Source organism: Armigeres subalbatus, chromosome 1 (assembly GCF_024139115.2).
Source record: "Armigeres subalbatus isolate Guangzhou_Male chromosome 1, GZ_Asu_2, whole genome shotgun sequence".
Taxonomy (NCBI): Eukaryota; Metazoa; Arthropoda; class Insecta; order Diptera; family Culicidae; genus Armigeres; species Armigeres subalbatus.
In genome coordinates, this window is record NC_085139.1 from 18,843,996 (window position 1) to 18,859,360 (window position 15,365).

General features: G+C 43.0%; 1 protein-coding gene across 1 annotated transcript; it reads right to left on the reverse strand.

The window, feature by feature from the left end:
• Positions 1–12,115: 12,115 nt before the first annotated feature.
• Positions 12,116–15,365, reverse strand: LOC134222485 (aminopeptidase N-like). The gene is made up of 4 exons (XM_062701635.1): positions 14,633–15,365; positions 13,936–14,576; positions 12,526–13,868; positions 12,116–12,468 (listed from the first exon to the last, which is right to left on the reverse strand). The coding sequence occupies exons 1-4, from the start codon at positions 15,289–15,291 to the stop codon at positions 12,241–12,243; spliced, it is 2,871 nt and encodes a 956-aa protein (XP_062557619.1). The 5' UTR covers positions 15,292–15,365; the 3' UTR covers positions 12,116–12,240.

Sequence of the window (15,365 nt, forward strand, 5' to 3'; positions counted from 1 at the left end):
TGTCATCATTTTGATCGATTCGCAAGATGTACTCCAATTGTCCATTTTGTTAATTTTTTTAAATTCATTAGGCTGTTGCAAATGTCTAATTAAAATTATGTCCTAGAGCTATGGGAAATTATGGACGAGAACAGCTTTCCTGGAAAGCTTACCAGACTGATCAAAGCAACAACTGTAGAAAGTGTGCAAAACTGTGTTAAGATTTCGGGCGAACACTCCAGTTCGTTCGAATCGCACCGGGGACTAAGACAAGGTGATGGACTTTCTTGCCTGTTGTTCAACATTGAGCTAGAAGGTGTCTTGCGAAGAGCCAGGTGTAACAGCTGGGATACGATTTTCTCTAATCTAATCTAATCTCTAATCTCATACTTGCGTAGCCAATACTTGACAGCATCCTGGGAAATGGCGGTTTCTGAATTCCGTCATTTTTATCTTCATATGATCAGGCCAGGTCGTTGGATGTAAACACGGTGACTCCTTCCAGTTTCACAGTAGTCGGACAACCAGTGGAGAATGTTTAAAGCTTCCAATATCTTGATAGCCAAATGGCGTCAGACGGCGGTACCAAGATCGACATAGGCGCACGGATCAGGAAAGCAAGGGCTGCCCTTGCGAGTTAAAAAAATAACTGGAAAAACAGGCAGATATAAATGAACGCACCAAAATATGAATTTTCTACTCTAACGTGAAATCTGTGCTGTTATACGCTAGCGAAACATGGTGTGTATCAGTGGAGAACACTCAACGGCTGCAGGTGATCATTAACAGATGCCTGCGGTATATAATTCGGGCATGGTGGCCTCACAACTGGATCTCAAACAACGAGCTCCATCGTCGTTGTCACCAGAGGCCGATAGCAACCGAAATTCAGGGTCGGAAGTGGGGCTGGGTCGGCCACACTCTAGGTAGAGGCGGAAACGAAATCTGTAAACAAGCATTAGACTGGAACCCAGCAGGACATCGCAGCAGAGGCAGACCCAGAGGCTCATGGCGGCGAAGCCTCAATAAAGAAATAAAAAAAGTCGACCGAAATCTAACCTGGCAACAGGTTAACCCTTATGCGGCCAACAAAAAAAACACACGTGGATGGCCGACAGGGTACCCGTGTTCTCATCAATTGATATTCTCATAACTTCAACAATTTTCAACCGATTTGGATAATTTTGACAGTTTTGGAAACAGAAACTCATATACAGCTTACAGCTGATGCCCTTGGTTATACAAGAAATCTTTGAAGTAAGGCTCAAGAGTCTACACGCGTAACCAAAGGCCATTCAACCAGTTTCAAATATGCTACAAGCTCTTTGCGCTTCTTAGAATTGAACGTGTTCACAGTATATGCTTCGGGTAATGCAAAAATCCCTGAAATAAGGTCTTAGTCATCCGAGAAATCTCTGGAGTAAAGTCTAAAGATCTACTCGCGTAACCAAAGGCCTATTATGCAAATTCAAATACGGTACATGCTCTTTGTGTTACTTAGCATAGAATGCGTTCACAGTATATGTCCCGAGTCATCCAAGAAATCTCTGGAGTAAGGCTTAAAGTTCTACACTTGTAACCATGGGTCTATGGACTTGTCTCAAAAGTGATACATGCTCTTTGCGCATCTTGAAATAAAATATGATCACTACATATGTTCTGCGCTATCGAAGAAATCTCTCGGATAAGTCCTCTGGCGCCTTCATTGCATATATTCATGGTCATCCAAGAAAACCCTGGAAAAGGCCTTCAGGTCTACACGCGTAACCAGAGATCTTTTAGATTGTTTCAAAAGTGGTGCATGCCCTTTGTGGTACATATAAAAGAGCGCTTTCATTGCATATGTTTATGGTCATCCAAGAAAATCCTGGAAAAGGCCTCAAGATCTACACGCGTAACCAGAGATCTTTTAGATTGTTTCAAAACTGGTACATGCCCTTTGTGGTACATAGAATAGAACGCCTTTATTGCATATGTTCATGGTCATCCAAGAAAACCCTGGAAAAGGCCTTAAGATCTATATGCGTAACCAAAGATCTTTCAGATTTTTTCAAAAGTTTTACATGCCCTTTGTGGTACACAGAATAGAATACGTCCAATGCATATGTTTATGGTCTTCCAAGAAAATGCTAGAATAGGCCTCAGGATCTTCACACGTAACCAGATACCTTTCGGATTGTTTCAAAAGTGGCATATGCCCTTTGTGGTACATAGAATATACCGCTTTCATTGCATATGTTCATGGGTATCCAGAACACTTGAACAATCCTCAAGAGCTTCACGCGTAACCAGAGTTCTTTCGGCCTATTTGAATAGTTAAACATGCCTTTTATGGTACGTAGAATAGAATGCACCCATTTCAAATGTTCATGGTCATCCAAGAAAACCCTGAAGTAAGGCATTAGGATCTACACCAGAGATATATCAGCCTGTTTTAAATTTGGTGCATGCCTTTGGGGTCCATGAATAAAATGCGTTCATGGCATATGCTAATGGTCATCCTAGAAATTTATGGAGTAAGACTTCTAGGCTTACACGAATATCTAGAGGGTCTTTATTCTAATTTTAATATGGTACATGATCTTTGCGATATTAGCCCGTTTTTTCCCTCACGTTCTCGGCGTGAAGTTGTATCGTTCCAATTTAATTGCATTTTGCTTTTCCAAAGAATAGACAACTTCATATTAGTGATATGAATGAAGTTTGTACGCTGCCTGGAACTAACAACAACAAGACAACAATAACTACTTGGAATGCTAATATATCAAGATGAGGTTTCACATCTTGTTTATTCTTCAATAACTGCCCAGAGCTAATGACAACAACTTGAATTACTTGAAATGCAAACATATACCAATAGCCTTCCGTTCGTGGGTTGATCTGCAGATCATTCCTATATGGAGTTCATAGACTACCTAGTACCATGGCAAAAACAAAAACTACAGCAGACGTTTGATAACCGCAAGTCATTCAACTGCAATGCTTTTAAACTGCAATTCGATAGTTGCAACAATCTTACAGTTATCTGACCGCTGAACTTCAAACCGATGTCAGACTCAATGACAGCTGCATTACGCTGCACATTTAGATGCACTTTTATTGCATCTGACGTCGATTGACAACCGTTTGACGTCTAGAGTGCGTTGCAGTTATCGAACGGCTACTGTACTAGGAATGCGTACATTCACTCAGATGAGGTTGACCCGATTTTGTCACACCCAGATTTTGTCTACCCCTGATCGTGCCTAACCCGATTTTATCACGGTTTCGACCCAATTTGCCGCAAACAATAAAGAATTTTATGAAATAACTTTCACTGCCTGTAGCTTATTATGAATCATTTATGAGTACCTGTTAATAAGTTTGTAAGTCTCTTCGACAAAAAAATACGGATTCCATTCACATATTTTGCCTTGCCTTCATTACGGAGCCCACGACAATGAAAATAACTACATAAAATACAAACATATACCAAGAAGGGGTTTCACAACTTGTTTATTTTCAAATAACTGCATCCATTAAGGAGGTTGATCCATCGACCTTGACTCTATTTCATAGACTACCTGGAGCTCAAGACAACAACAAGAACTACTTGGAATGCAAACATATACCAAGATGGGGTCACAAAACTTGTTTATTTTCGATAACTGCCTCCATTACGGAGATTGATCTACAGAACTTCGGTGGGGTTGATCCCACGAAATCAGTACGCTAGACAGGTGTTTTCCCTACTAAGCTACGAAGGACCTCCGCCGTCCTCCGTAGCTTAGCGAATGCTGATGAAACCAAATTCACAGCACCGGGCATGTAGCCGAACTCTCGCAATACATTCTCAGAACTAACTCTCTCATATATGTTTTGATACAATGTCAACCAAGTAGGATGAGTATTTAGTATTATCTGGCTCCTACACACTTGCTTCATCACCAACGGCGCTCGATGAAGTAGGGTTGTGTGAGATTGTGCCAGTTGGTCGTCAGATCCCAACCCGACCACATAAGCGAAGAGCGATCACCTTTCGAGTTCAGTACATTCAAAGTTAATTGCTTATGTTCCGGGTATTGAGCCACCCGGAGTGGAAATTAATTACTATGTCTGAAACTCGATTATGCATATGCACGACATGTGATAGATTAAGTTAGGAAAAGGTATTAGAGGAAAACCACTACCTTCCGTCCCTCCAAGTTGTTCTACAATAACTGCATCCGTTACGGAGGTTGATCCACCAACCTTGACTCTATGGAGTTCGTGGACTACCTGGACCCCACGACAACAACAAGAACTACTTGAAATACAAACATATACCAAGAAAGGGTCACGGAGATTGATCCGAAGATCTTGACTGTATGGAGTTCGTAGACTACCTGGAACTCACGACAACAACAAGAACTACATGGAATACAAACATTTACCAAGAAGGGGTCACAAAACTTGTTTATTATTCAATAACTGCCTCCGTTACCAAGGTCGATCCCCAGACCTTGACTCTATGGAGTTCGTAGACTACCTGGAGTCCTCGACAACAACAAGAACTACTTGGAATACACACATATACCAAGAAGGGGTCACACAACTTGTTTATTCGTCGAAAACTGCCACCGTTGCGGAGATTGATCCGAAGATCTTGACTGTATGGAGTTTGTAGACTACCTGGAACTCACGATGAAATACAAACATATACCAAGAAGGGGTCACGCAACTTGTTTATTCTTCGATAAACGCCTCCATTACGGAGATTGTTCCGAATACCTTGACTGTCTGGAGTGCGTAGACTACCTGGAACTCACGACAACAACAAGAACTACATGAAAAACAAACATATGCCAAGAAGGGGTCCCAAAACATGTTTATTCTTCAATAACTGCCTCCATTACGGAGGTTGATCCACCAACCTTGAATCTATGAAGTTCGTAGACTACCTAGAGCCCATGACAACAACAAGAACTACTTAGAATACAAACATATACCAAGAAGGGGTTACGCAACTTGTTTTTTCGTTAACTGCCTCCATTACGGGGATTGATCCGAAGACCTTGACTGTATGGAGTTCGTAGACTACCTGGAATCAATGACAGCAACAAAAACTACTTGGAATGCAAACATGTTTTAAGAAAAGGTCATTCGATGACTCTGAACATATACTGTGAAAGCATTATATGCTAAGCACCATAAAAAGCAGGTACCGTTTTTGAATTTGCACGATAGACCTTTGGTTACGTTAGCAGACCATAAGATCTTATTCCAGGGATTTTTTGGATGACTTAGGCCTTAATCCAGGGATTTTTGGAGACCCAGAATATATAATGTGAACACCGACTATTCTAAGAAGTACAATGAGCATGCAATATATTTGAAACTGGTTGATAGTCCTTCGGTTACGTGTGTAGACTCTTAAGCCTTACCTCAAAGATTTCTTGTATAACCATAGACAAAAGCTGTAAACCTTGTCAATGGGCAAAAAGTATATGAGTTTCTGTTTCCAAAACTGTCAAAATTATCCAAATCGGTTGAAAATTGTTAAAGTTATGAAAATATCAATTTAGTGGAACACGGGTACCCTGTCGGCCATCCACGTGGTAAAAAAATCAGATGCCCCTCCCCACGTCCCTCCTCAGTGTATCAACGTGATTTTCTCACAGATGCTACATTTTATGTAGTTCTTAGATGTCACCGAGTTTCAGCTTTCAGCTATAAACATTCATTGAAATATCACCACTTGAATTTGAAAAAGGAACACGGGTACCCCGTCGGCCGCATAAGGGTTAACTGCACTTCTTGCAGTTATCGGACCGCTAAACTTCAAACTGATGTCAGATTCAATGACAGCTGCATTGCGTTGCACATTATGATGCACTTTTATTGTATCTGCACGGAAGAAATAAACTACCCAATAGTGAGTTTAATTCACCCAACCTCGAACATCCGTACGGGAAGCCAAAATTGAGTAAGTAGGGTCGAAGTAGTTTGCCTTTACTCCCATCACCTGAGTTGCGTGCTCTTGCCTACTGTCAAATTCTATATAAATTTGAGTGAGATTGTGTTGGTTTTTTCACGGCTGTTGTATTTTGTCGTAACAACCTCGTAATCTGAATCATCGTAAGGTTCAATAAAAATAGCAAAAATGCATGAATGAACTCCAGTGTTATATGCATATAAATGTGTAGATTTCAAATGGTTACTTCCCAAAACACCTCTGAATATTTTTAAATTAAAACCAAAAATTCAATAAATGTGTTGCAGCCAAAAATGCTGCAGAATTGGCCCAATGTAGGATCAAAACTGGCAAATAGTAAAAAGGTGTGAGGACAGAGAACGAGTATAATGCGACATGTGAATAAAGAATATTTCCTTTAACAGCAACCTCTTAGCTTTCCCAATTTTTCACCGTGTCATTTTCAATATGGTGCATCGGCGGTACCACAAACAAAAATTTGATTTCTCGTTCCAGCTTGTGGTTGTTTGGTTGTGGTTTTGTTGTGAACCAGCAATAAATTTGCTTGCTGAAATCCAGCAATCATTTGAATAATTTACTGAAAATCAGCAAAAGCAAGTTATTGCTGGAAATCCAGCAACCTGTTCACCTGTCAAATTGAAGTCATGCGTCAGAACACCCGAAAGGAGCTCGGTGACCATATTTTCTCCATTTCCGCGTGTTTGCATGTAAGCCGTTTTTCGTTTTTTTTTTCAACCAGACATGTCTAAGTCATCCATTGTCGTGAGAAATGTCACCTTTAGCTTGGAATAAGCTGTTTATACTGATTTAATTTGCAATAACATAAAATGATTGGAAATAAAAAGTGATGCATATCAGTGAAGCAACATAATTGGTGAATGAGGTTATCTTCTAGAACATGTATCAGCAGTCGATCAAGCAAAAATATATTGCAACTTTTATTTCTTGATTTTGACGAGGATTTTATTAACTGATACATGTCCAAAGGAGTTATTTCATTCTCATAATTTCTATTATTAATTTATTCTTAATTCTTAATTTCTTGATTTACATTGTACTGACATTTCAGTACACATTAATGAAATTAAATTGCTGTGAATAAATACAGCAAATCATTTTGATTTTGATGTTACTGATTTGATGTGCAATTCAACATCGCACATACGAATCACCCATCATGTTTACATTGCTTGCACTCGCGACTGACCTCGTGATGACTGACCGCGAATGTGTCTCTTGCATGCAATGGCTGCTACGATCTGTCATGTGACAGATGAAGAACAGTATATTAGACTTGTTCATGTTGTAATTACTGGTAAGTATACCTCGAGCAACACAGAGACTCCCTGAATCATACGGCCTCAGGGTCGGCACGCTCACCTCAAGAAACTCGCGGACAGGTAATTCTCGCACTCCAAATAGGAAAACCACAGTATTTTAACAGGACACCGGTTACCTGATGTCCACTGCACCGACTTCTATTCCACTGTCCACTTTCTTTTTCACTATGTAACACTTTCGAAATGCTAGCTCCTAGTTTTCCAACTCAAACTATCTTGGTCGACGACTTTTTCGTTTGTGAAGAGTTCTGTGTACAGGGAGACGGTAATACCATGCATTGAGGTCTATGACCTCGTCCCTCGGGCAGTGACCTCATTTCCAACCAAATGGCCACATTACGCCACCCCTTCATGGCCGTCCAAAGGGCTTTTCCTTGGTCCTCTGGTGGTGGGACACTGTACTTCAGTGGGTGGTTGGCTGCGTAGGGTGGTGGTAGAGCTCAATTTAAGGTCTAGCCTACTACAGGGAGCTGACTGAGAAAAACCTACACTGAGACACGAGTATTACCTGCATTTACAACATTTATTCCACGAAATACACTACACTAAACACGGATTTCTCGGTAACACTCTCGACATAACCTAACCAACACTTACAATGTTTATAGGCCTGTCCAACGCCACGCACTGACCGTCCAGCAAACCCTTATCGACATTGCTGAAAATACAGTGATGTACCTGGCAGTTTTATGAGTGATAATCTGGAGAAACAGGAAAATAAATTTTACTGGATGGATTGCTGGTTTTACAGCTCGGCAAAATCCAGCAAAATTTTGCTGAATTCCAGCGAAAAAATTTGGTGTGCATTCCATTGGATATAGTTTAACGAGAAACATCAAATTTATTGTACGTATTAGCAAAAACATTACTACCACAATTCTGCTACTACATTAAATTTTCCCTTGACATGCCATTATCTTTAATCGATTATGTGCACGAAAAACATCAGGCATCCCTATTTTTTTGTGATGACATTTTGAAGTGTGTTTGTTTAACGATTCTCATATTTTGGGTAGTTTCGTTTCAGCGTGTATCTTTTGGGCACGGATGGCGCCACATGCGGGGTCGCCAAAATTTCGTGAGAGTGAATCATATTGTTAATATAGTATATTTGGATTAATGGAGCTACCGTGGAGCTCCACACTTTCGTGGATGCCAGCGATTTAGGCTTTACCGCTGTGTCCTATTTTCGCTTTGAGTTGAACGGTTACATCTAATGTGCTCTTATTGGAAGTAAAACTCGTATAACTCCTTTGAAATTTGTGTCCATTCCTCGTCTGGAGCTGCAAGCAGCAGTCGTCGGCGCACGGTTAGCGCGAAGCATCGTGGAAGTACATTCAATCAACATTAAACGCCGCTACTTCTGGACCAACCAGAGGAGCGACATCCAATTTTTTTACTATGGATTTTGACAGGTTTGCCTGTTCGTTCTTTTTTGGGGGATAAATTTATCCCCCAGTGTCAAATCACCCCAATACTGATTTATTTTGCAATAGTATGTGCGTGAATTTTGAATGTTTTCGTTTTTACAGGAGAATATGATGTAAAACGCCCATATCACTCAATAATGCAACATTATACAATCATGAGAAAATAGAAAAAAATAAACTAATTATCAATTAAAACAATTTTACACTCGATTCCATGCTTCAAACTTAAGAATGTTCAACTTATTTGCTCAATTATTTAGAATGCTATTCGCACAAGGTACTGTCTATGGCTTTGTTCGTTTTGTATCATTTCCACCCTCGCAATTGTTTATGTTGCATTCGCAGTACACTCGTATTGGTGATTCAGAAAAGATGTGACAAAGATGGCGTAGCTTGTCATCCCCGTGGGACCAACCCAAAGGATGTAATATGTTGTTAGGTACAGTCCGATCATCGGCGATATTCCCAGTTTGTCGCCTTCGGTGTTGGCGAAATATTAGAAACAACAAACTTCACAGAGTGGAGATGATTGGGCACGAAGCATAACGTCGCAGATGACGGCACTAAATGGAAGTTTAGACTAGACCTCAAGCCAACCAGCCGGTACACCGGGCCGTTCTTCCTATGGAAGAGCAGAGAGGAATGGACGTAGAAACCTCTACAGAAATTCGACTCAATCTACTATTTCACTCCGAAGGTAAAGCTCGAACGATTCTGCTCCCGGAAAACTATTCTTCCTGGCAACGTTTGAGGCCCGTAACGGCCTTTGTTCAACGTTTCATCGGAAACATCATAAGGATGAAGAATAGGAAGCCAACGAACCAAGGACCACTCACAAATTAGGAACTATCTGAAGCAGAAGCGTTCCAAATTATGCGACCCCAGAGAGAAGTATATAGTGAAGAAGCAGCAATATTAGCCGACAGTCGACGGCTGAACAAAATAGACCGGTTATATAAGCTAAATCCCTTTATCGATGATCGTGGGATTATGCGAATAGGCAGTCGTTTGGGTGAGTGTGACTTTGTAGACGAGAGTCACCGGTTCTCTATCGTGCTTCCCCGAGAACACCCAGTCACCGATCTCATCGTCTCTGATGTGCACTGCCGCTATCATCATCAGTGCCATGAAACATGCGTCAATAAAGTCCGTAAACAATACTATATTCCACGTGTGCGAAGAATTTGTCTCAAGGTGCGTCGAAACTGTCAGCAGTGTAAAATCCTCGGTGCGAGACCAGCGTCCGGCACCACCGGCCATGGGCCCCTTTCCACAAGCAAGAGTAGCTGTCTTCATACGTCCCTGTTCCTACGTTGGTGTAGACTTCTTTGATCCGTTCCTGGTTCTTGTAGGGCGTCATCACGAAAAACGTTGGAGTGTGATTGTCACATGCATGACAACCAGGGCAATTCATATCGAGCTAGCTGCATCGTTGAGTACAAGCTCTGGCATTATGGCGCTAAGGAATTGCTTCGCACGTCGTAGGACTCCTGTTGAGATCAGAAGCGATCGCGGAAAAAGAACTTAAGGCTGTGGTAGCATTTTTGGACGTAGAAAAACTAATGACTGAATTCACCACACCAACAACTTCCTGGTGGTTCAATCCGCCTGCGTCTCCACACATGGGCGGCTGCTGGGAGCTTCTTATTCAGTCGATGAAGAAAGTGCTTGCAATCATTAAACCTAAACGAATACCCACTCAAGAGGTGCTACGCAGTTACTTGATTCAGGTGGAAAACACTATCGTCGAATGGGTCCAAACCTTTGGTCGCTTACACCGATTATCCGCTTGAACTTCGGAAATCATTGAAAGCATCGGATACATTAGCAAACCGCTTCTGGCAACGTTGGGTAGCCGAGTATTTGCCTATAATAACACGTCGTTCTAAATGGTTCTACCCTGTGAGGCCAATAGCTGTCGGGGACTTCGTCGTTATAGCTGATCCGGAGTTGGTAAGGAACTGTTGGCCGAAAGGACGAGTGGTTTCGGTGAAGACATCATCAGACGGTCAAGTGCGTTCGGCGGTACTAAAGACTTCCTCTGGACTGTACGGCAGACCTGCGGTTAAGATTGCTGTATTGGACGTAGGTGCAGACGAAAGTGAGTTGGATCAGGTCCCAACCACTCGGGGATACCGATATGAATATTATTATTATTTATTCAGACTAAGGCCGAAGTGGCCTGTGCGGTATATAAGAATCTTCTCCATTCGGTCCATGACTACACGTCGCCAACCACGCAGTCTACGGAGGGTCCGCAAGTCATCTTCCACCTGATCGATCCACCTTGCCCGCTGCGCACCTCGCCTTCTTGTGGCCGCCGGATCGTTGTCGAGAACCATTTTCACCGGGTTACTGTCCGACATTCTGGCTACGTGCCCGGCCCGGCCGATTTTTGACTCGACTTCAAGTCGAGTCAAGTACGAGACACCGAAGACGGCCTTACTGTTGAGGTCGAAATACGTATCTGTCAAGATACAATTAAGTGGTGGAATTCAATGGGATTGTATAAACTCGTCTTATAACAAGTGAAAACATTCCACTAAAAAGCTCAAAATAATTTTCTTATCACTATGCGTCTCCGAATTTCTCTGCTGGTATCATTTTCGGCAGTCACCAGTGAGCCCAAGTACACAAATTCTTCTACCACGGTGGGTGGCTCACATTGTCTTCTCTTGAACCTCTTCCTATCATGTACTTTGTCTTCGACGTGTTAATGACTAGTCCGATCCGCTTAGCTTCCCTCTTCAGTCTGATGTAGGCTTCCTCCATCTTCTCAAAGTTACGTGCCATAATATCTATGTCGTCGGCGAAGCCAAATAGCTGGACGGACTTATTGAAAATTTTACCACTCGTGTTAATCCCTGCTCTTCGTATTACCCCTTCCAAAGTGATCTTGAATAGCAGACACGAAAGACCATCACCTTGCCGTAACCCTCTGCGCGTTTCGAAGGGACTCGAGAATGCCCCTGAAACTCGAACTACGCACATCACCAGATCCATCGTCGCTTTGATCAATCGTGTCAGTTTATCCGAAAATCCGTGTTCGTGCATTAGCTGCCATAGCTGGTCCCGATCAATTGTATCATATGTGGTCACACACTTTGCGAATTTAATCGAGCTATCATCTTGAAATTGTTCTTGATTTCTGATGCAAATTGAAGTAAGTGTTATTAGAAGATTGATGCGATATGAGTAATGTTAGTGAGTACATCGAACTCATCCTGATTATGTCAGGTTCTCACTAACAGCCCTGGCCATTGTAATTTGGGCACCATTCAGTTAAAAAATATTCGGCTTTTAAAACAATTATTATTTACTCGAGTAGTATGTGTCCGTCAGTGTAAAACTTGAGATTAATGAATAAAGAAGGGGTGCGTAGAGTGTTTTCGGCAAATAAAATGTTACCCCCCTTTATTTGTAATTTAATTCCCTGTATTTTGTATTTTGTAGAAACATGAACAGTATACAAACACGTCACAAAGACTTTTATATTCGATCACATCGACGAACTGGTTGCCGACTGTGCTTATGAGATTTAGAATAGCATGGCTCGGACAGCCAGCGTGATGGTTACCAGCATAACTGAAACCGAAGTTTCGAATCGCATAGCTCCAGACTTAATGTTCGCTTGTAGCCACCGTTCAATGACTCCGTAGTTTGTGTTCGTCCACTGGACATTCTCGGCTGCCAGTTCTTTGGCTGTTGCTAGCTCTGCCGCATTTAAGAACCCTGCTGTTTCCAATTTAACGTTGATCGCTGTGAACTGAAAAAGAAAAGTAACCTATACTATAATTCTTTTTCCTAAAAACCTGATTCTTACCTCATCGTATTGCTCCTTGTTAACGATTCGTCTTGCCATTGCGGTTACAGCGGAGCCGATTGCCCGACCCCCGAAGCTTCCTCCGTTATACAACCGGTCGATTTCTTCGGAGTTTTCGTCCAAGAACTTCATGGCTGTTTCCAGACCGACCTTGCCGTTCACGTACACCGCACTGAGCACTCGGGATCGTTCCTGGCCGCGATAGCTAGCATCGCCGGATTCATCCAGCGACGATTCCAAATACAGCTGCAACAATTCGGGATTCTCCGAACAGCCGAGGGCGCTTATCAGCAACACTCGGTCGGAGGGATCTTGCGAACGGTACATACGGTCCAAAACAAATAGGAACGTGTCGCGGTCGGCATTGCGCAGTCCATTGCAGTACACGACGCTCTTCAAGTTCGGATCAACGTCCGTGGTTTTGTTTGTCACGACCTCCGCTAGCAGCGAGTTGGTCTGCGTAAGGCATTCTTCCGCTCCCACCTGACAAGCCCAACTGATCAGGATGTTCCGCGTCAGTTTGGTAAAATGGGACTCGTTGTCTTTGTTTTCGAGGCCGAATTTGTGAAACGATGGTTCGACGAACTCCCAGACGAACTGTTTGAACAGGTTGTACTTGGTGGATGCGGCCAGCATTCGATTGAGGTACGACAAACCGTTGTTCAAAGACGCCCACGGGACGTAATCTACTTCTTTGGTAAGACATTGGATTAGTTGTAGGGCAACTTCGTATTCGACGTGTCCCGAACGCGCCAGATTCAGCGAATCATCGATCAACTGAGCACGGTTAAGATGGTGAATTGTGTTGTGGTCGCCATGGCAGAGCTCGTGGGTAATTAGTTGCCATAGTCTATCATCGTAGTTCACACGATAGAAACCGGTTTGCTGCTTGTTGAAAATCACCCAATCATCGTTGTCCCAATTCAACGAAGGCAAAGGGTGCAATTCAGTCGTCTCTCCGATAAGCCAATCAAAGGGCAGGGTGGAGTTGAAATCAGGTGCCTGGAAGGTGGCGAAATTGTACGGCAGAAGCCAAGTGGCGTTGGCGGCATCTTTCGTGGGCTTCAGAAGGTACCTTTCCTGACGAAGTGTAATGACGTTGTTTGCTCCACGAGTTACGTGCAACACTGGAAATCCGTTCTGATCTGCCCACGAACTGATGATGCTCGAGACATTGATCGAGTTCGGAACGTCGCTCTTCTCCGTGACAGCTTTTTGCAATCCAGCTGCCAAGTCGTCTGGAGTAGCCGATTTGAATTGCATGTCATCCAAATAATATTTCAGTCCAGCACGGAATGTTGAATCACCAAATGCGTGCTGCAACTGCCGCAAAACGGACCCAGCTGTCAATCAAGATAAGAGATAACGATGTTAATAGTCTCAAGTAAGTTTTACCGAACCCAAACGTACATTTGTCGTAGGCGATATCATCAAACAACGCCGAAATAGCGGACGGTGTTTCCACATAGCTGTTCATTGGACGAGTACTTTCGAGTGCATCTGACTGGAAGGCGTTTTGCAGAGCTTCTACGGTGGCCATGTCTTGGATGCGCAGCTCCGGATAGGCGATGTGAGCGGCAAGGAATTGCAGCATGGTGGCGAAGCCTTCATTCAGCCAGAGATAATTCCACCATTTGGGGGACACCAGATTTCCGAAATACTGATGCCCATATTCGTGAGCAATGATAGAGGCCGTACGCTTCAGTTGAGACATCGGGGAGTTGGTCGAGTTGTAGTTAAGGATTTCTTCGCGGTAGGTTACCAGACCCCAGTTTTCCATAGCTCCAGCGGCAAAATCCGGAATGCCAATCTGGTCGAGCTTCGGTAAGGAGTAGTTGACCTGTAAATAATCTTGCAAGGCTTTAATTATTTTGACCCCTGCTTCCAACGCGAAATCAAGGTCTCCATTTCGGATCGAGCTGGGCTTAGCATAAACGGATTGATTGTTTTCGTTGTCCGATTTGTACTCGAAATCGGAAACTACAAATGCAAGTAGGTATGTCTGCATCGATGGTGTGTCCTCGAACTCGGTAGTGGTGTAGTTTTCATTCCTGCGAAAAGATAATCAGTCATAATGAAGTGCTCGTGTAAAGTGAAGTGCACTTACTTAGCGTTTGTATTCTTAATGGGCATGTTCGAGATGGCATGGTAAGTGTTTCCATGCGTCAATTTTAGTCCTATTGGAGCTCGAGTGCCTGGTTCGTCGTAGCACGGGAATGCGTGCCTGGCATCCGTCGACTCAAACTGTGTCGTCGCAATCCAGCGTGTGCTTCCGCTGGCATCTGTGTAGGAAGACCGGTAGAAACCGCCATTATCACTACGAAGTGTGCCTCGATATTCAATTTCCAGCGAGTAGTTTCCAATGCCGAGTACCGATGGGGCTTGAATGATCAGAAATTCAAAAGTTCCATCTGTGGTGAAGCTGGAATCGTCGTTCACGATCACCGTATTGACGGAATCAGTAAGCTTCACATGGGTCACCGTGATTTGGCGGTGGTGAAGTGTGATATTTTGTACATTTGTCTCGTCAACACGCAGCAAAATGGTAACCTTTCCTTCAAAATCAAACTGATTCGTGCTTCCGTGGTCATGAACGTGCGTCGTCAGCTCGATATCGTATCGGAGAGGACTGGTTGTGTTCGGTAGTCGATATCCCGAAACTGGAACTTCCTGTCTAGGAGCTATGGACGAATTCGGTCGAATGAGTGGAACGCCTGACCAAACGGCCGACGTTATATTTAATATCAAGATGGCTCTTTTCCACATCCTGCTAGGTTGAATGTTTCGATCAAACTAATTGCTCCACTAGAAGCAGCAACGAACTTAGATCAGAGCGATGA